General features: G+C 37.5%; 1 protein-coding gene across 2 annotated transcripts in view; it reads left to right on the top strand.

Annotated features, from left to right (window-relative positions):
* RALGPS2 (Ral GEF with PH domain and SH3 binding motif 2) overlaps positions 1–22,687 on the top strand; it is an 89,839-nt gene that overhangs the window by 52,125 nt on the left and 15,027 nt on the right. For both annotated transcript variants that reach the window (XM_008946290.1, XM_008946289.1), the window contains exons 8-13: positions 5,855–5,992; positions 6,900–6,990; positions 9,660–9,727; positions 10,395–10,530; positions 11,063–11,214; positions 19,881–19,935. In XM_008946290.1, coding sequence (XP_008944538.1) covers positions 5,855–5,992; positions 6,900–6,990; positions 9,660–9,727; positions 10,395–10,530; positions 11,063–11,214; positions 19,881–19,935 — 640 coding nt within the window. The remainder of the gene's footprint in view (positions 1–5,854; positions 5,993–6,899; positions 6,991–9,659; positions 9,728–10,394; positions 10,531–11,062; positions 11,215–19,880; positions 19,936–22,687) is intronic.

Genomic DNA, 22,687 nt, shown 5'->3' with positions numbered 1-22,687 from the left:
AGCAGGATGTAGAGTTTCAAGACCCACAACACAAATTAGAATCTGCTCTTTCAGAGCTGGTGAAGGCTGCTTCTCCCTGGGCAGTGAAGGTTGTTATGATTGAATGGAATGGAAGCATTGCAGGTAAATGTGAATATAGGATTCTCTTTGTATGGAAAGTGCAGTACTGGTACACATCTTTACTCAGAATATTTATTAAAATAACTTGGTTAAATGATAAATGGCAGTGGTGCCCTCTCTTATAAACCTCCATTTACAGACATGTAAAACAAGAAGAGAGACGGGTTTTTTTTGAGAAAGTACATTATAATACTGAGAATAAGGATCCTCTGAACATGATACCAGTTAATCTGAAAACTCGTTATTGGTGTTACACATTTAATTTTCTGTTAAGCTTTGTCTAAGCAGCTAAAAGGAGTAAAACCATCTATGTTCCTCTATCTCTACAAAGAATAAATGGAGAATTTTGTGTTTTGTTTTTGGTTTGTTTTTTTTTTTTTTCTGTAAAACTGAGTCCATAATATTAGAAGTAGTACTGATGTGGGGAAGACACTTAAAAGAAAAATGCTCACATTCTTTTTTTATACATCTACGTACTTCAGTAAGCTACTTTCCCCCATATAAACTTTGCTTTTCTGGCTAGTCACTGCCTCTGCTGAAGTAACAGGATTGCTTTCAATTGTATTGACTGGGATCCAGGAATAATACATTCTTGGGTTTTGTTAGTGGGATACATGATGTATTGAGTCACAGAATTCTGCTTCTCTGCGACTAATGGGAATCTGATTCCTTTTAGGAAAGGCAGCCTAAAAATCTTCAGGGTTTCTTGAACCAGTCATTGAAAATATATCACTTTTAAAACGTAAAAATTCTTAGAAATTCTCTGCAGGAGAAATTTGTAAACCTTGTTCTACTAGGTAGTCTGAACGCAGTAAAATATAACATTTCCAGATTTTTTTTTTTCTTATGTGAGGGCTGTTTGCAGCCATTGTGTGTTTGTACCATCTTAACAGGGAGGTACAGTGGAGCGGTGCATTTTGTGCTTGGAAATGTGTTATTTAGGCACACCAGAATTCTTGTAAAACAGATACTGGAGACATTAAGCATCTAGTGCTGTTTCCTATAGGAAATCTTGCTTCATTCAGTGGTGTATAAATTTTAAGGACCAGACTGATAGGGCATGTTATGAAAAACAAACTAAGGGAAGTAAAATGATAATTAAAACCTGATAAAGCCATGTAGTTACTGGCAAAAGTTAAAAGCTTCTGAATTTTCATTCTAAGTAAATTCCCTTAAAACTTGTAAATGGCATATTTTCCCAACATAAGGTGATTCTTGTGGCAACAGCCTAATATTAGTATTCCATTATTTGTTTTTAAAAGAAAAAGCATTTCAGAATCTAAACTGTTAAAGTTGGAACACAGCAAAGGAGAGAGTTAAACCCTTGCACATAACCAGTTTATTGCTTTAAAATTATTGACTCAGCTGTTCTCATTTGTGAAAGATTCAGAAATTGTTCTAAGCAGCGTAAATCAAAACCTTGGCTAATCGTGAATGGATGGAGACTGGTGTCCAGAGCACATGATGCAGGCTTTAAGTGGGGGGTTTTGTTGTTGTTTAGATTGTTCTCTTTAATATGTAAAGAAGCACAAAAGGATCTTAAGAAAAAAGGCTCAAAAACTTGGAAAGGATCCATCTTTCTTGTTTAAGACTTTTTCAGGCTTTCCCCCTTCCCTCCAGCTACTAATTCTTAATAAGTTTGCTTCCTGTAACACTTTCTCTCTTCTTTTAGCATCACCATCTTCATTCACTCTTAATGTTAGACCTTTCTGAGAGTTTGTTAATATAAATACGTAACTTAAATTCTTTTCCATTGTTCTGAATTATTTACCATGTCCTAATTTTCCAAGAAGAAAGGCAAAAAGCAGAAAATGATGTATTAGCAAAGCCTGCATTTTTTTCACTTGTACTTTTGTCTTCTGTTTGTAAACAGATTTCTTGGTTTAATTGTTGACTTGAAACTGCATCCTTCCCCTTCCTTCTGCCCAAAGAACAACTGTAACAAAAGCCTGTATTTTCCACTTAATCTAGCTTTGCCTTCTGTGTTGCATTTGATGTTTAGGAAAAGAATCTTTATTTAGAAACAAACAGCTGTTCAGTTAAGGTACCGTTAACATCCCCATGGTTCCACAAATTGTTGAAGGAAAGGATTAGTGCCTGTTGCAGCAGTATCTTTGGATTTTCAGCTGCACAATTTTGTGCTACAAATCTGATTGTATTCTGAATCAATGCATGATTCGGGCTCCTTAGCTGATTGTACAGCTCGGACTACTTCTACTGCTCAGAAGTACCATAAATAAAAATTCAGCTGAAGCGATTTACAATGATTGCTACTTACAGATGTGTATTGATTTACTTGGGACTTTTTAAACTGTTTTTATTGAGGTATCAGTTTCCTAGTCCTAGTAATGCTAGGTCTATGCTCTGGTATTGAGTGAAATCCAGCTTCCCTGACATCGATAGGATTTTTGGCTTTTTCTTTCTGGTAGGATCAGAATTTCACGTTAATGTGTTCACAATACCCAAATTACATGCTTAGCAAAGAGTCTGATAGTACTAATTTTCTGTAACTGTGGATAACAAAATCAGCAGAAGATTTACAGCTAAACAACTGAAACTTCATCCTTACAACTGGAATGAGTTAGTGCCTGCTCTTATGCAGAATCCTTTTTAATTCTTTCCAAGTTTCCAAAGTCTACCAAAAGCCACAAAAGCAAGTTTTATATTTTAGTTGCCAACAGGCTGAGAGAAATTTGTTTCCTCACAATTGTATGTTGAGGGAGATCTATGTAGAATTAACAAATAGCTCAACATTAAACTTGGAAGTAAGAATAACTTTAAAACTTACCAAGAAAAAAAAACTTCCAGCTGTTTTGCTTCTGTGGTAGATGGAAAATCCAGAGGCCAAGTTGCTTTTTCTTCCTGTATTGCCCGATGCTGTGGATTGTTAATCTGCAGTTGGAGATGAAAACTGCTTTTGTCTTTCTCTATTAAATCCAAGCTGTATTGAGGAATTTAGTTTCTCCATACGTTAACGAAGCTAACTAATCACTTAAAAAGAAGAAAAAAGTAATGTTCCAGTATATGTTATTCCAGAAGAGAGAGAGAAATGTTTTTTAAGACTGCAGGTTTTTTATTCTTACACGCAGAAGTGCACTAACCAGCTACAGCTGACCCAGATTCCATATACATCACTTTTGGACAGTTTTTTTTAAACAAACACACACTCGACTTAGACGTTCAGCCCACCTATGATGTCACCACGAACACGCTGAGAGCAGAAGAAACTCCTCCTTCGGATTTCCTATCCATACCCTCCAGAAAAGGGGGGGGTAGGCAGGCTGAGAAGTTAGGAACAAGGCAAGATTGTTTTGCCAGTAGAAGGGAGGGTACCATATGGCAACAGACTGTGCAAGAGTTCAGCGGGCAATTACAAATCAAACATTTTTACTATGCTGCCTAAAGATGCCTTTCAAGTTATTACAGTACTGGGCTTCATTTAGAAGAAAGATTCTTTCAGGCTGATAAAACTCCATTTGTGTTGCTAGGAATAAAAGGGGCAGCCTGGCTGGATACAACAGGAAAAATGAACCATTTATAGTCTAGAAGAATGTTCAACAGAATGTCGCATTCGATTCTTGACGTTCATTTAATAAGAAACACTTCCAGTTGTTAAACGCATGAAGTCACCGATACATGTGGAAAATGTTAAAACTCTGTGATAGTTTTGGGTAGGTACCAGAATATCTGATAACATCTGATTGGTGTTAGAAGTAGCAAAAGGCACCAAGATAATGCTCCATGAGGAACTCAAAATGCTGTTTTCAGTACTGTCAATAGTCAGCCAGCACTTAAGTGCATTCAGTTTGCTTTCATTGATCTCTTTGGTTTCTTCACAAAGCATGTGCCAATTACATTTGGAAGAGAATTACCATAGTAGGCTTTCAAAATTATTTTAAAGAACAGATCTTTACGGAAGAGTTCTTGATTTAGCTTAAAAAAAAAAAAAAAAAAAGGCAGTGGTTAATTGAGCAAGTCGTTCAGCAAGGTAATCCTACAAATACATTGTAGGTTTATAAAATCTTGTGTAATATTACAAATGGCTGTTCATGGTGAATTTCCTTTATTAGTAAGGATGATTTACTTCTGTGGAAGACTGAGCAGGTTTGGGATTTTTAAAGGCCTGTTTGGACATTAATTAGCAAAGTTAGGGTCAGGTCAGCTTATGCAGTCTAGGTAGCATAGCAATTAAATATGACCATCTGATGTTTCTGATTATCCTCTCTATTTCTTATTAAACTGATTCTAGCAGAATAGAGAATTGAGAAATTTAGTAGTATATCAGGTCATGAGTAATACCTTTTTATTCACTTTTTTATATGTCACCTTTCAACCACAAGTATTTTAATTTGTTTCTGTGTGTGCACACACGTGTGTATGTGTTGATTTTGGAGCGATGCCCAGAGTTTCCCAACTCACATTTTGAGGACTGTACTAGCTAGGTGCTATACAAACACAACTGCTGTTCTTGTGAGGTTGTATTAATAGTCTTCCACCTGTAAAGCCAAATTGCTTGTTATGATTTTGGTTATATGAGACTGAGAGGTGAAGCAAAATTTAATTCTAGAAATTCCCTGTTACTGAAATAAGTTTGTTTGGGTTTTGTTTTGTTTTGTTTTGTTTTTAAATAGTATGTAAGTTTGTATATTTCTCTTTATTTGGATGTATTGTGGAAGATGCTGGGGATGAAGAGCAATTCCTTTTAATGGCAGAGTTGGTCAAGATATGTTTCATTTAGTTGAGATGATAATGATTAATCTTTGAGTGAGGTTCAAGAAGGGGAGCTACATTTAGAATTAAAATAAGCGATTTATCTAAAGGATTATTTTCCTGCATACATGACCAAGGGGTTGTAAAAGTAGTAAGTTTACAGTGGTAGTGGGGAAGAAAACAGGTAGAAGACTTGAAGAGACTTATCTATTAGGCTGTTGGATCTTTAGAGTTGCAATTAGTCTGAACTGTGGGATTCATACCCTATTTCAACCTGCGTGCAATTTTTGCCTAGTTGACTTTTTCCATGTTGCTGCAAGTTGAGTTTGACTTTCTGTTCGGCTTCAGTTGTAGATAATGATTTTTTTTCCTTCTCATATTTTTTCCAGTTGTTGAATTGGAGAAATGATGTAGCAGACTTCCTAAAATCATTAGTAATTTTCACCCTGCATTTTAGCGTTTTGTGTTTAGTATGTTTCATATTTGTCAAGGAAATAATTAATTGGTGATATGGCAGATGAGGTTCATGAGTAGTTATGCATGACCTTGTAATTATGGTTAGATTGAGAAATGACACAAAGACACAGTCAGCTAGTGCATGCCTAATGCGATGCAGGAGGAATGGGTCCTCTCCGGTTTGTCGTACAGAGAGGGAGAACTTGCACACAGAACCTGGCTGTGCGTGCACCCACAGCATCTGCAGGTACAGCTGAGGTAAGGTTGACAACACAAAGGATTAAGTGATGGAGTTCAGATTCAGTCCCTGACAAGGGTGGCACAGTGATGTACTTGCCTGTAATCTAAGCGTTATTACTGTTTGAGGTCCGAAGGGTCTTGGAGATCTTGTAGAAATAATTCCTTCAGTAAATCCAAAATAACATGTTCTGGGACAATGCTTTTGTCACACCAGATGTGTGTTAGTCAATACAAGCAAAAGTTCTTCAGAATATTGTTTGTTAGATTTTTTGTTCCTACTAAATGTGTGACACTAAATGAAGCAACTTTTCATTCTAATCTTATTCAGGTATTTATCTGTCAGACTTGACGTATATTGACTCTGCCTACCCATCGACTGGGAGCATTCTGGAAAGTGAGCAAAGAACAAATTTGATGAACAACATTCTTCGAATCATCTCAGATTTACAACAGTCATGTGAATATGGTAAGCTACTGTGTAAATATTGCAGTATCAACAAGAAAAACTTCTAAAAGCTTTAGTATTTGCCTTCTGTAAGGCAAGGTAAGTACAGCCCAACCCATCTGAATGCCATTGGTGCTCTCCCTCACCCTCTCAGCCCAAAATTCTGTTTTCTGCTGTTGTTGGTTATGACAGAGTATTGGTGTGGGGAGACAGAATAAAATTCCATTTTTCTTACCTCACGTGCACTTTTGCAGTACATATTTTTTGATTAAAAATGTGGAATGTGTTGTACTTAACAGTATTTTTTATTAGTGTGTTATAAACTTGTATCCCTGTGTTTCGTAATTTTATGACTGAGTTCTAAATATAGTAGGTTGCTTTTGAAGTAGTACTTTTACTGGGGATAATAAAATACATCTACTTTGTATTTTGGACATTTGTAGCCCTGTTCATAGATCAGATAATGTCTTTTCTTCAAACATGGTCTCACTCACAATCCTCTCCAAGTTCTAATGGAGTCATAAGACTGTGTTTTTGATGGTGGAATGTGAATTAGCACAGGATTGTGGCTTCTCTGAAAGCTCAGTATGAGAATGTGGGCCAAGGAGGAGTCCTCAGACATGACCCTTCAGGTTCCAGGTTTGGGCGTTCAGTTTGGCAAGGAGTACATTCTCACTTTTTCCCTATGTGTGCTCTGATAAGCAGCAGCTCTTGGGGGATATGTACCTGGCTTTATGGAAGTGGGGGATGTTAGCTCAATACATGAGAATTGCTACGAAGGACAAATTTCAACACGTTAGGGACTGTAGCTTATACCTTCATCTCACATAAAAGGCAAGAGATCTGATTCTGTTTAAATAGTTTCTGGAAGGTAACTTTGCTTACCAGTGAATGATACATTGATAATGAATGTCATCTCTTCCTTCAGATATTCCTCTGTTGCCTCATGTCCAAAAATATCTAAACTCTGTTCAGTACATAGAAGAGCTACAAAAGTTTGTAGAAGATGACAATTATAAGTAAGTATTAAATGCTATAACTGACTGTAACTTATTACAAAATAACTTCAATAACACAAAGCCTGTCACGTAAGACTGCATTTGTGTCAAGGGCTCGCGCATCTCGGATGCACCAGTTGAAGGTAGGGAGGTTACAGCGGGGTCCTATGTTTAAGATAATTTTCAGGATGGTGGGTGACATATCTCCTTCCTTTTCTCTGCCCAGCTGCATCAAGCTCTAGTATTCATGTCTCTTTGGTGTGTTGCTTTGATCTGCAGATCTCTTTGAGTGTTCACTAATGAAGACTCAGTACTTCTGTCTCACACTGTTCAGTCAAAAAGATGGATCCCATGACTGGAGATAGCTTATGTCATTTTTCATCAGAGGAAAGTTATCTGTGCATCCAGTCCCAAGTTCTTGCTGAGGATGACTTACGGCTTTCACTTTCAGATATATATTTCACTTCAATTTTATAGTTTTGTCTTTGATTAGGTTATATAGTGTGAGTAAAACATAAACATTTGATTTTTGAGAGGCCAGATGTTGTCCGTCTGTGTCCCTGCCCATTCCTCCCAGCATACCACCCATAACAGAGGTTTCTACTTCCTTAATTATAATATTATTACTGTATTAAGTGATTTGGCACCCAGCAAAACTGGGGGTTGGAAATCTCTGGCAAGAGACAGGAACAAGCCCTGAGGATAGGAAAAAAATCTAAAGTGAATCTGTTGCATATGAAGAAAGCTTTTGTTCATTGGCTGATGTGCTTGAGGAGGTTCCCCACCCATTCCCATCCTGCCTGCCCATGAAGTCTGTCACCTCAGTTGTGTTGAATTGCTTGCTTGTGTAGCTACCTTTGAATGGTGGGAGGGGTGTGCACACTAGAGGAACAGATACCCTTTACCATTTAATAGACCTGACCTGGATTTACTAGAAGGCAGCAAATGGGGACCCTTCAGTTTATGTTGGAGAACAGTTAATGAGGCCTCAGACACTTGGCTTCATTTCTGAGATTTGTTAATTATTCTCTGCACATTCCTATGCAAGCATCCTGCTTTACCTTTTTTTGCTCAAAAGTTCTATAGCTTGATTTTGAAAGTCTTGCTTCCTTATCTCTGAGAGTAAAGCTCTGTGGTTAAACACTTGAAGGGGAAAAAAAAGGCAAACCCAAACCCGTTTCTGAACTGTAGTATCTGCTTCTTAGTGGCATATTTTCATGATTTCCACATTCCACCTTCCTCTGCCTTTGCTACGTGGGACTACTCGTGAGAATTTTATTGCTGAGGGAGCTACAGTGTCTTCCTCCTGTACAACCCACGTTTTGATAGCAGGGAAATGAATAGAGACAACTGCATGTAATGCAGAAACACAGCTGGTATTTGGAAGGTGTTTTTATGCCTGTGGGGTTGGTACATCTCGAAACAGAAGTTTTTTTTATGGGGAAGAGTGTGTTTTTGAAGAACTGTTCTTACTATAAGAGACTATTATACTTTTTATCCTCTAAGGTATCTACAAAAAGGGTGAACTTATTGAGAACAGCCATTGTGATCTGAAAACTTTTTCCTTCCTGATCTATTTTATTTTATTTTAAAAAATAAATTTTAAAATAGTAATGGCTCATTGCTAAATTGCCTGTGAACGGGAGGGAGAGGAGCTGTTAAACTTCAAAATTGTCTCTCCAGAATTAAGTACATGCTTTTCCAACTCTGCTAATTTCAAAGATTCTAGTCCTGTAAGTTGTGTGGACAAGATATCCTTGATCTTCCCAGAGTTCTCTGCTCCTGGAGTCTGCCTTCTTTGTGGTACTGTTGGAAATGGCATTAAAAAGTGCCTATTATAGAAAAACCTTGAATTATGGATGCACTTGAGTTGATAATGTGTTTTCCAAAACACAAAAGGAGGATTTTGGCTTTTAGACCAGTAAAAACAAAAGCCTTTGCCTGGCACATGAGTGCACTTCATAGGAAAATTTAAAATATGAACTGTATTAAGCATAAATATTTTATCCAAGGTGGGGGGAGCAGTTGTATACATTTTATTCTTCCCATTTTTTATGCTAGAGTGGTGGCATGGTCCCCGAGTTTCATGGATGTGCTCGCAGTCCCAGGGCCATGCAGGTTCTGGTTCATGTGTGGTTATGTTCTCCCTGGAGGGTGATGCCAACACAGAGCAACAGCCTCTTCCCCTGCTCCTTCCATGGTGTGACTTTGCCACAGCTCACATGGAGGGTGAAGGGTGAAGATGGCAGCTGGTGGCTGTTTGGCCCCTTGTAGCCAGCTGAGGTGGCTGCATCAGGCTCCCTGATAAACAAGAGGCTGCAGGTCTGTACCAGTCCCAAGGGTTTGCTCTTGAGTCTTGTCCTCCTTCAGGGTGGAGGAGGACCTCTCCTGGTTTACAGGAGCCAAGCAACAGATTCATTGACTACTTTATGCACTAGCATGTTGTTTTTTGAATCCTGGGCCCTGTTGCAGTAGTAGGGCACTACTTTTTTGGCACCCCAAAAAAACCAAGAATGTTTGGAAATTTAGTGTGTGCTAAAGATAAGTGTGCGTGATTTATGTGAACTTTGTAGTGTTTCTTGCAATTATAGAAACAGGCAGCTTTCAACTGTAAATTTAATTTTTTTTTCCAAAAACTTACTTTGTTTTTATTTCCTGATGAAGTAATTTTTAATGCTTCTTTAATGCAGACTTTCACTAAAGATAGAACCAGGGACCAGCACCCCCCACTCTGCTGCTTCCAGAGAAGATTTAGTAGGTAAATAAATGTGAGAAGACATGAGGTTGTCAGATGCATTATTTTTGAGTTGTGAACGTGGAAAATATTTGCCTAAGGGTAATAAAGAAGTGTGAAGTGTAAACACTATATATTTGTAATAAAAAGTCTAAAGATGATCTATAAAGAAATTCTTTCAAGGAATTGAGTCAGTCTTTTAGATTCTTTTATGTATTGTGGCACTAAGTTGGTAGTGTCATTTGGGGTGAAGAGGTATTTAATATTTATTCTTTGTTTTATCTACACAGAAGGGCCTTCATTTAAACTTTTTATGGTATGTTATGCTTCCAAAAAAGTACATTATTTTTGATCAATGCCCAAAGTGGTTGAAGACAGGAGTTTCAAGATGCAAAATCAGTGGGACCTGCTTAATGCCAATGTAGCTAATTCAGCACCTTTAGGACTTAAAAAAATACTTGTAACTAGATGGTGTATTTGAAGTAAGTGTGTTTGGTTTTAATGCTGTGCAAAAAACCTAAAGTACAGGTTTCTTAATTATCAATATGAATATATCAAAAGATGTTTATTACAGGCTGTGTCTTACAAATTGAGTTTAGGAAGTTTTGTGCAACTCTTCCACAGTTTTCCGAGAAGTAACTCTGACGATAATTCTAAAGTTACTTGGGAGTAACGTGTCTTTTGTTCCCAGGCTCTGAAGTTGGAGCATCCCCACAAAGTGGACGGAAGAATGTGGCAGCAGAAGGAGCTTTGCTACCACCAACACCCCCTTCACCGAGGAACCTACTGCCACATGGGCATAGGAAGTGTCACAGTCTGGGATACAAGTCAGCGTTTTATTTAACCTGAAAATCCTAAGCTTTGTGCTGCATCATCTTCCAATACAAAAGCTTTGCTTTTAAAAAGTGGCATGATTTGTACATGATACTTCACTTCTAATGTACTTCTAATTAATATCTTAATCGTTCCATCAACGATGCCCATGTCACCTTTACAAAAAGCAAGTTTGTAGCTATTCATTAATTCATCTCTTGTATTGTCTCTGCTTACATTTAATGAGCTAGAGTGCAATTCTAAAGTTCAATTATGTTTTAGACTTACATAAGACAAACATACCTTAGGATAATGAAAGTAATTTTTAAAGCACTCCTGAGTTTCTCTTTGCTCCAAGAGTGCTGTGCATTTTTAAGACTAACAATTCCTATAGATAATGAAGTTTGTGCCTAGTTGGTTATGACTTCAGTCATGATTTAGTTTGGTCTTCTGAACACGCTGCATACAGTCCTTACAGATGGTGAAGCAACAACTTTTGAAATAGATCACAGATAATGTAACAATTTTATCCTTGTTTGTTTCTAGTTTCATACACAAAATGAATACGGCTGAATTTAAAAGCGCAACATTCCCCAACGCAGGATCAAGGCACCTACTGGATGACAGTGTCATGGAGCCTCACATCCCATCCCGAGGGCAGGCAGAGAGCTCCACCCTTTCTAGTGGAATTTCAATAGGTAGGAATTGTAACCATGCCACTCTGGTATGCCATCTTTTAGTAAAGATTTTAGCATGACTAGTTGGCAATTGTGCAAGCAGTGGTACTAGTCCAAAATACCACTTTTATTTTAGAACAGCTTTTGAGAAATGTTGGTGGAGAAAAGACAGCATAATTTATACAGGACGAGTTGACAACTGATAAAAAAGCAGATTTATTTTTTTTAACTCCCCTAAATCAATCCAAACTCAAAATGTCTTGTGCTAGGTTTTCTATTTAAAATTTATTGAATTGATGGGGAGAAGTCTAAATTGCTGACAGTCTTTAAGAACATAATTTCTAAAAACTCCTGAATTTTGCCAGTAGATAGCAATTTAACTTTCATATGCTTCAAAGTGTCAGAATCTAGTTCATTTTGCTAAGTTATTTATCTTCAAATATTTAGGGTATTCTTTTGAGAACTTCTGCTTCCTGAGTTTGTGATGAAAGTTGCTGTTTTTTCCTGTTGCAAACAGATCCTTAAAGTCGAGGGAGGGCAGGGCAAGTGTCTCAGATTCACCTAACTGCAGCCAGGTTTGAGAAGTGGAACCTCTATCACAGTGTTTTTTCTCAAAATTATTAGCTTAATAGAATTCAGTGTTGATCAGGTTTTATGCATTTCTGGTAATAAAAGATATTTTTAGTGCTATGCATTTTTCTGGATAACTTAAACTTTGATTTTTAGCCTTCATGGAGAGAAACAAAGTCACACAGTTTAAAATTATTCTGTTTTCATGAGCTGCTCATGTATTTTTTTTTTTTTGAGGAGAAGGACAAATTTTAAGCAAATATATTTTTCTTGTGAAAAAAGTCAAATATCTAAGAGGCCTGAAAATTACATTAATAAGTAAATCTGTGGAACTAGCTTAAACCAAAGTAGTTTGAACCTCTTCACAGCAGACAGCTCCCACTATGAAATGTGCATTACCTGTCTCTGTTTCTGCAGGTTCTCTGCTGTGGCTGAGTTTACCCTTTCAAATTCCTGCAGCAGGAATGGTGGTTATCATCAGCACACAGACAGCTTGCTTTCTCAGCAGTTATGCAGTACCAAACTTTTGTTACCTTTTTTGAGATTTACCCTTTGCCCTTTTTTCAGGTATTTCTTTCTGAATATCTGAGAAACTTCTCTGCAGTTGTTAGGGTTTTTTTCTTTTTTTTTCCAGGGCAGATTATTTGTTTACCTCCATTAGAGCCTGGCAGGGAGGGTTTGCCAAAGCTGATAAGCAGTTTTTCATTAGGGGCTAATAAGAACCAGTCACCATCTAGACATTTTGGAGACCACAGGGCTTTCCTGCTTCATCTTATCTCTGAGATTTTCAGCTCTATTCTCTTGCTTAGCTCAGGCACGACCTTATCGACTTGTAGCCACCTTTACAAACTGGAACAAAATTGCCACTTTAGAAGACTTCTATAAATAATTTATAAAACAGCAACCTTATGCATTTTGTGTAAGATCAGCATTTTTGGTTAGAACTTCCCCTCTCCTGTTCTCTTCTATTTCCAACGTCCCCCTAGGTGTGGATACTTTAGTTTTATCAGTGTTTTGACAGTCTAGCATCATTGTTGTTTTTGCTGCTTCTTTATTAGGAAAACTTGAACAATGATTAGTAGAGGTGCTAGAAATACATACAGAGGAAGAGAGTAAATTCTGGAGGCTTGCAGTACCTATTACTGAAGAATTATTGGAAATGTAAGGTTTTTGGCATTCTGTACTGCTGCTTCAGCAGGATTTAAGGAAGTTGATTGAAGCTGCTAAGTTCCTCCATCATGTTTGAAGTAGTCTGTTTACTTAGTACTTGGAAATAGTACAGTCACTGCAGCAGAGAGGAGGTTTACAGTATTCTGCAAGACAACTTCAAAAGACAGTCAAGAAAACTTCTTCTGAATATGTGTACTGAAAGGAGTGTTATTCCTCACCTTGCCCGTAAATGTGGATTTAAACCTGTTGCTCTAGAAACAGGACTACCTTTTTTTAGATATAAGCCTATATAGGACTTAACTTTTTGGATAAATGATCCCTCTTCAAAACACAGGCAGTGTTTCTGCCATGCCAGCACCTTGAATGTGATCTTAAAAAATCACTGTAATACTTTAAATCAGTCTTGTGTTTTGAGGGCTCAGAGGTGTTCAGACCTTTTTAATTGGAGGATCTGATATAATCTGCCTCTACATCAAATACTAACAAAGTAGCTACGTAGCAGTGTCTCTGGGATGTTTGTGTGCAGCACTGTGCCATTGCCATGCTTCATCTAAATTGTTATGGCATATGAGTTTGTGCATTTTTTTTTTTTATCAGACCTCATGTCTGAGTTGCCTTTGCTGTTAATGGATTGCCACAGTCCATGTGCAGTTCAGTAAAGCAATTTATAGGCATGTTACGAAGATCTGTCAGAGCGCTGTTTCTTTTTCCACTGGTGAACATGCCAACTTCTCTAAATACATTAGAACTCTTCCACTTGGATTTCTTCGGTTACCCCTGTGATAGAAGCTTTCAATCCATGGTAGAGATCAGTTAAAGCATCACTAAGTTTGAGACTCGTGGCTGGATAAAATTCTGGTTTGCATGTAAGTGCACTGAAACTGAGCAGTTAATCCAGCAGTGCATGTGTCACTAAACTGAAAAAAAAACAAAAAACAAAACAAAACAAACAAAACAAACAAAACCAAACAAACAAAAAACCAAACCAAACAAACAAACAAAAAACCACGAAACCATTTCAGTTGTGGTGGACAATTTTGATTGTGTTGTGCTGGGAAAGACTGATTATCAGTTTGGGAAACGCTGCTCAGCATGCCAGAATTTTTACAGCAATGTAATTAATCATTCAGATATGAAGGATACACTAAATGGGTACTTGTCTTTGCAGTGAGTGATTCCTAAAGCAGCAGCAATGCAGAAAGTGTCCCAGGCATAGGATTTCCTGAAAATAGGCTTACCTGTAACATGACAATCATTGTTAGAGTTCTTCCTCAGATTTTTTTTTGTAATTTCAGGGCCTGGAGGCTGATTATGTACACTCACTCATTCTGCAAGACCTAGAATTCAGAATAAATTAAAGACATAGCCCCATTATATTAAATTCTTGTGCTTGGGTCAAAACAGTTCTTGTTCCTAGAACTTGGAGGCTATGCTCAACACAGGGTCATAGATTATGTTAGAGCAAGGGAGATTTAGATCTGGTTCTGTTGCCATTTTACTTTATAGCATAGGTTCTTCTAATCTTCACAAAAGTGAGCAATCTTTTTCTAGCAGGGCCAAGGCTATTCTAATTAGAAGGAATTATGTGGTATCAGATGGCAAATATTCTCTTGAATTCAGGAATGTAACGAGGAAATAGTCTCTTTTGAGTTTCAGGCAATTTTAATTCAGACAGCTACATTTGAGCTAGTCATTTAGAGCTCTTTATAATCCCATAGAGAATTAAGATCTGCAAGGATATGATTCATCTCAATCATAGGTGGGTGGCTAAAAAGAGGTTATATGACTTGTGTCCTTAAAACAGCACTTTATTTTTGTTGACTGTAAAGAGACTTTGACAGATAACACATGAAAATACAGACAGATGAATACTGCTGAAAGTATGTCTGTGTTGTGCAGACAATCCAGAATATCTGCTTTTGGTAAATTTGGACAGATGCTTTTACTTTGCAGTGGAAGTTCAATGATAACGCCCACTACTTGCTGTCAGTAAGTCTTAAAGCTACAAGGTAGTTTTTTTTGTCTGTCCCTTTGTTTTGATGAGGTCACTGTATACCCTCGTCCAAAAGCTTGAGCTTGCCCTTCTGAGGTCTGAGCATTGCTCTTGGGTGGGTGGAAGGAACCACCTGCACACTCTTACCAGCTGTTCGCCTGCAGGTATTTGCCTGCTGTCACCTCCTTGCCTTAAAGTAGGGTAAATTAAGATGCTTTTACTAGGGTAGTAGTTCCATTCAGAAATATCATGAAATTTCCTTTTTGTTCATAAGTTTTTTTTTTTTAAGAATACATAGTTTTCTAATGCTCCCTGATTTTCTCTATGCTTTCAAAGTATTCTTTTCTTGCTTAAGTGTATTAAGTACCTTGGCAGCAATGTTCAGCTCACTTCATGAATGTTCTCAGAAGTTTGGGATTTCTACCATTTGTTATGATTTGGCTCAGCTGCATTACTAATTTTTTGTTCTGAAGCTGAATTTATGTATAATAGCTAAGTGTCTAAATATTTCTGTAAAGGTAAAGGGACAATGTAAAACAGGCCCCTCTTTTAATATGTTGCTTCTCTGTGGTTCTTCTCTTCTTACAGCACTGAATGTACAGGGTGCAAGGTCATTTTGCTTAGAAGTTTTTTTTTTAAGGGTGCCATCTCACGTGTGTACCACTTAAGAGTAGATGCTGAGGTATGAACACAGAAATACTTGATGAAAATTCAGAATGTAATTTTAGACACTTAAAAATACAAATAAAACACATCTATGGATTGTGTTTGTAGCAGTGCTGAATGCAACTTGTGTTCTAACTTTGGAGTGTTTTCTTTCTCAAACTGTTTCTTTTTCATTCTCCACTTATTTTTCCTGATCTACAATGATACGGATGAAAGCTCTGGAAAAACTAAGGCTCTTGGACATTTGACTTCATGTGTGTGTTTCAATCACTTCAGAATAACTTGAGCCTTTATTCTAATGCAATCACAGAAATTAGGCTGCAGAGTCCAAGAAAGGTATCTTAAAGCAGTGTCAATTAACATTAGAAAATGCCTTTGTAAGAACAGTACATTTTCAAACCTAAACTGGCATAAAATGAATACAGGAATATCAGCATTTTAATGAATTCTTCTATTAAGTCACCATCTTGAAGTATTTGAATTCTGCAGGGGCTTATATTTCTCTTTAAATAAATGAAGTATAGGTGTAGATATACAATGTATGCATTTACTTCCAGGGTTTTGGCAGCCTATACAGTAGGGAAGAACTCCACACAGCCAATGTTTGTTTGATTCCTTACCCTGCAGTATACTGTTCAGGTGTTTAGGACTCTGAGCCATGAGTGGTCAGAAGATCAAAGTTCGGATAGGGTTTCAGGCAGAAGAAACATAACTGTTTTTTTGATATTCCATTTCAGTAAATGTATAGGTGACAATCTCTTGCCCTAAATGTGCACCTCCTGTTTTGCTGTTGTGAACTACTGTTTTGTTCTTGATAGGGTAAATATAAAAGTTGTATAATACGTGAAGTTAAAAATTAATGTACAGATGCCTGTATTTGAGAGGAGGACAGGGATATACAGGTGTCCTAGCACCCCATTTCTTTCCCAGTCTTTTTCAGTATTGTTTGGTCCAAGGCATGTGCTCTGGGTGTTTTCTAGTTGATGCATGTGTACAATCCCTGTTTCTGCCCCATCTTTATCCATTTTGTTATTTGCTGTTGTTAGTTTTTCACAGTGAAACGTGTTATCATTGGTGGCATTAAAAGTTTGTGTTGATTCTCTGGCATCGTATTGCTCTAGTCTTTTGCCAGTCTTCACACCATTCTTACTTGGTTAACTAGCATGCCAAATTTTACTAGTGGTAACTAGCACAACAGTTAAATGTTAGTGAACTAGTTAAAATACACGAGGATTTTCAGCGTGGTCATAGACTCAACAACGCAGAACATAACTTTCAGGGTGTGAAGTCCATCTCCATGATGTTAATGGGGTTGTTTGTGCTACAGCAACTGATGTTCAGGCCTCTTTATGGTTTTTTTTGTGTTTTCACATTAGAATTTCAAGCTCTGTCAGGTCAGTCACTGGCTACAGTGAGTAGAGCTCTGGAAACCCTGTGGAACCGGAGCCAGGAGAGTGTCAGTTGCAGATTTGAGAAGCGGAAAGAATTTTTCGTCTGAATACTTTTTAAACTCTTTGGGGTTGGTTTGTTTATATTAACGCCTGTTTAACTTTGGGGATTAACTCATGGATAAAGGAAGCCTGTGTTAAATGTTCAATATCCTCAGACTTTGAGCACTGAGTGGATGCCGTGACCAGGGCACATTGGGTATGGGATGCTACAGGCGTCCCCTGTCGCAGAACTGGGAGCCCAGCCTCACGCTGTTTGTGTGGCTGTAGCAGAGGTAGGCGGATGGATGGATGGATGTGCACATCCACATTATGCGAGCAGAAAATTCCCATCTGCATTCAGCTGCAGTACTAGAACACTATGTAAACAATCCTGAAAATTCTCAGATAATCATCTGCACAGTTATCAAAAAAATATTTTGCCTTTTGCTGCTATTCCTTAGATAGGAAAAAGCCTTCCATGTTATGTAGTAAAGATAAAAACAACTCTGATTATTTTTTAATCCTATACAAGAAATTTTTAATGTTATAGTAATGAAGAAAACTAGGAAGAGAGTGGTTTGTGTCAAGTGGCTTCTTACATAAAAATGTGTAGAACATGACTTAATAGAAAGGAGTTATACTGCCTAGGATTTACTATTAAGTTTAACCTGAAGACCTGCCTGAGGTTGTTGGAAAAACTAAATATTGAGTATGTACTTGAGAAGAATTTAAGAAGGTGATATATTTTTAAAATACTGAATGAATGAAATATTTCTAGTTGAGGTGACCGTCAAATAGTGCCCTTAATGTTTAAACAGAATTTGGCTAGACATCTAACTCCCGTTAAGTTAAAAAAAAGTTCCTTTCACCTCTGTTTTGTTTTGGAGGGAGGGATGTAACGTATATTCTTTTGCTTTTGGGGAAATTATTTTTTCCGTAGTATCAGAAATTTTGCTGTGAAAAAAATCTCCTAGAGTTTTCTAGAATCTAAAGTCCTGTTAGAGATGTTCTGCATAGATGTTAGAGGGCTAGTCAAATGCTAAAATACAACCTTTTCCAGTTTGTTATAATACTTTTAAACCTCTATTGGTGTCAATATAAGCATTACAGCAGTAGCAGTGATGTTTGGCCCACTTTTTTTCCAAATTAACATTGCTTCTAGAAGTCTAACCCATAACCTTTTAAGCTGTTGAATGCTTAGGGGTCAATGATCTGAGAATGTAAGTACTAAAATCTTAAAGACACTTCTAGAAAATAATTAGTCAACTGTTGAGTATTGTGCTCCCCTTCTTGCAGACCTTTCTGCCTAGTGTAGGACCCAGTAGCTCCACCAGAACATGGCTTTTGTATGTCTCTTAGCTTCTTTCATTATACAAGTCCCTTTTACTGTAATGTTGGTGTGAACCAGATTAGGACCTTCCTTTTGGAGAAGTTCAGGATAAACTGACTCAAAATTATCTAGTATTCCTTAGAGATTATGTTAATATGAAGATGTTGAGCTAATGTTTGGAAAAGAGGCATCTAAGCTGAATTGGCTGGAAGTTAAAGGCAAGTATTTTGTCTTGGAGAGAGAAACAGAGAGAAATTCAGTCCATGCTGAGATTTTCATGGCTCTTGGCTGGAATTACCCCTGCTGAGTGTGAATTTTTATTGCCTTCATCTTTACTCTGTGTTCACTCAGTGAATGTCCAGGCTTACCTTTGTACGGATAAGCTTTAATCTTGAGGGCACCACTGTTCCCTGCTGATGTTCTGTGTAAAATTACAGGGCACTTGTTCCCATTTTCAACCTTTGTTTCTTTGTGGGAACCTTTAAGTAAGATGCATTGATTCAGTTTGGGTTGTTTTTTCTTTTTTTGTCTGAAAATCATTGTGAATCAATTTTTCCTTTTGTGTATTATTATTCAGCTGGCAGAGCAAGCAAACTGTCAAGTAAGTGTGCCAAAAGGTGGGCTTTTAGCAGTTATTGACATTGAATTAGGCTGAAACCGAGGAGCTGGGATTGTCTGGAGCCGAAAACCATATATTGACTGGAAGTGGAGGGCAGGGTTGGTAGCTGGTGGGAAGCTGGTCTGCTCTGAAAGGTGAAGAGCGAACAAGAGAACAGCTTGAACATTATTTAGAATACAGTTAGTAACTGAAGCTGCTGAGTTCTGTTCACAGTATTTCTATACTGTTATATATTTATTGTTTTAAATAACACTGCAGATGACACTACATTGTGTCTATTTGAATACCAGTTTTCAGGCTGATGTGGTTTACTAATTGTAAAGTTAGAATGTTACTTATGGGCCTGCTGTGAGTGGATGGATGAAAATAAAGTACTTGCAGTAACACTGGATTACTTTGAAGCACAAAAGGAAGAAATACTCTTGTCATCTGATACAGTAAGGTGGGAGGTAGCTCTAAAGAGTTGTTTGAGGCTTCTCAAATTGGCAAAGCTTTCTAATGTTTTGGAGGCTCAGCCATGAGTTTGCCTTACTGCAAATTTGCACCTCTGTCATGACCATGTATCACTTCACTTATTTAAATAATTTCTTATGACTTTTCTTTTTAAATGCTTGCTGTGTTACTCAACCAAATCTGCATTTAGGGTGTTCTTTAGATTTTGAAAATCCCTTACCAATTTATTACTGTCCTTTTTTTCAGCTAGAAGACCCTAGACCCTGTCCCTTCAAATCCCTGCCTTGCTTTATGTGAAATTTCTGAAGCAAATCACAAAGTATTTGCACTGTAGTATTTTAGTGAAGTATTTTTTGCACATGTAATCTTAAATATTCTGAGAAGAAAGAGACATAATTGGAATAGATGGATTGTGGATGTTGAAATGAAATGTCGCTCATTCTTTTCTTTTTCAAGGTAGTAGTGATGGCTCTGAACTCAGTGAAGAGACTTCCTGGCCAGCATTTGAAAGGTAAGAAAAACTGCCACTCAGAACCTCCATTTCTCTGTTCAGACGTTGCTACTTACAATCTCTCACTGAGTCCCGAAAATGATGCTTTATTTTACTGATCTCATATATGGAGAGATTTCTAGAATAAACTGTAGCAAGTTCACTGGACCTGGTAAAGCAGCAGAGAAGTACCTTCTGTTCACTAGTAGTTAATAGGGCTTTTGTCTAATTGGGTGCTAGCTTGTTGCACCCATTATTCTAAATAACTCAACCAGAGTACCATTAAACCCTGGATGACTTTTCTGGGTTTCTTTATTTTTATATCCTGTGTATACTATTCCTGTGACCTGTCTGGTTTTCGTTTTCACTTTCCTTGAGGTACTTCATCCATTCTTGGTCCCTTTGTTCTTGTCACTGACATTGTCACCTGTTTTGTCTCTCACATTTGCTCTTCACTTCATTGCTACCTGCCTTTGTGTTACATGGCAAAACCCAGAACTGACACTTGCTAATGTCTGATTCTGTGGTCTGGAATTAATGTCTCGCTCCTTAGCAGATACCTGCAAATGCTCAGACCACTTCAGTCCTTTCCCATGTTGTATTTGAGAATGTGGACAAATACTAACAGCTATAGTTTACTATAGTAAAAGGTGGAAATTTCATCTTCCCGTAGCTGTGAGTAAGATTCACAATACAGTGCATAGTTTGCTTCTCTAACTCAGTTTCAGGAAATCCATCAGCTTCAGAGCTGCCATGGATGACTTCTACCATGCTTGGAAGAAAAAATTTTTGTCAAAGAACTTTCTCTTTATAGGCAAGAACTGTTACCACAAACCTTATATTCTGCTTGAATTCACTGAAGGAGTTGCATTTCTGTGTTTTTACTTTTTGGAAGAAATCTTTGAAAGTCTCTCTGTGCCAGTGGTGGTGTCTGTGGTATTTTCATGCTATAATTATGATTACATACATGAGGAAACACCCTTATTATTCCATTATGTAGGCAACATGAACATACTGCATGAGTATAGAAAGGCAATCAGGCCAGAAAGATAATCTCAAACTTGTATGGGCTCTGTGATACAACCTGCAACATTCAGAAGGTTGTCTTTTCCTTCCCTGCTGCCTTATGGAATTAAGTTCAGGTTATTTCTCAAAACTAAAAAGTCATATGTAAAAGCCTTAGGCAAAATGGTGAACTGAGTGCTTTTACCCTGAGTAGCATAAGAAACTTAAAAATTCTAGTAAGCCTTAGGCTTAAGCTCATGGTAACACCTTCCAGAATTGTTGTGTGGACTTCTGAGAAAAAGCAGAGGTTTTTCATCCCTGTCCTCATGAGAACTGACTGGTCTGGACTCCCCACAGTGAAAAGGTTTGCTTCATGTCAAACAATTATGTCAGAAGATTCCTCCTCCTCCTCAAATTCCACTTCCCTTTGGTACTTTCTTCTCTCCTGAAAGGGCTCTTTCAGAGCTCTGTTTGAAGTTGCGTGTTTTTTTTCGGGGAGAGTTCTCGTGCCTGTTTCGAAGGAGAGGGATTGGGTTCCTTAGAGACATTCAAAACATCACATGTGAAATTCCTAGAGGTATGCAGCAACCTTGTGTCTGTTCTTGGGTTATGAAATGATGAAGTATGTCTCAGAATTTAATAAGTAATACACTGACATGCAAATGTCAAGACTTAAGGTGTCTAGAGAGGCTGTCCCTCTAGTTTTCATCTGTGCAATGGGCTTCTATTCTTATAAAAGAGTCTTTTAAGATAGGGAGAAGCATTAGTTGTCTGGATTTAACAGCTACTGGCAAAACTGGAATACATCTGGCGTTATTAATATTTTCTATGCAGTGCGAGTGGGAATTCAATATTTCAATGATTTAGGGAAATTCAGTGATTTAAGAACAGGATCTTTGGGTAGGAGGGCTTATATATGCATCATATGCCTAACAGGAAGAAGTTAGATACTCCAAACACAGATTCCCCAGGGTAGGTAGAAGGAAATGTAACTACTATTCTTTGTTTACCTGGCCCTTCTGTTGATTGTAACTGGGAAATGCAGAAGGGATGAAAACTAGAGTCACTGATTAAGTTTCTGTTGCACTTAGAAAAAGTTTTAAACTTGAGAAAGACCTTTCAGCACTGGGCTGTCCCTTTAAGTAATCAAAATTACGTGAAGGGCTGTAGTACCAAGTCCTCCTGACAGTTATATCATGTTAAGGGCAATACACTAAGCAGCACTTCAGTCTTCCTGGTTGTCATCCTGAGTGTGTCTGAATAGATTTCCCTGAAATAGCTCGAATCCAAGAATGATAGCTTCCTTGTTATGCAAAAAAACCTAAGCTTAAAGGTAAGAAGAAAATATATTTCATTTGCATGCAAAATATGTACACACAAATATACAGCTCATGTAACAGTTTTCTTTCCTTCACCTTAATTACTGTTTTGTCTATATCTTGAATGTTCTTTTTTTAAATTCATAGATTTGAAGATACCATGTTGAAAAGCAAATGATGGCAAATTCTGGGATATATTTGTAGATAGTAATTTGTTAGTATCTTTTTGATAATTCTTGCAATAGTTCAAGCTGGGTTTTTTTAAAAATACAAAGCCAAAAAAAACCCCATTCTTCTTCTTTAGTGCTACTGACTTTTACTGTATCTCTTCTTTAGGCTTATTTTCTTTGCCTGCTGTTTGATGAGTTCAGATCTAAACAAGTAGGATTGCCGTGTTTCAGTTTCCCATTCTGAGAAACACTGCCCTATCCATAAATAAGCAGCATTCC

Source organism: Merops nubicus, unplaced genomic scaffold (genome assembly GCF_000691845.1).
Source record: "Merops nubicus isolate BGI_N331 unplaced genomic scaffold, ASM69184v1 scaffold168, whole genome shotgun sequence".
NCBI lineage: Eukaryota > Metazoa > Chordata > Aves > Coraciiformes > Meropidae > Merops > Merops nubicus.
This window is presented reverse-complemented; position numbering and strand designations above follow the sequence as displayed.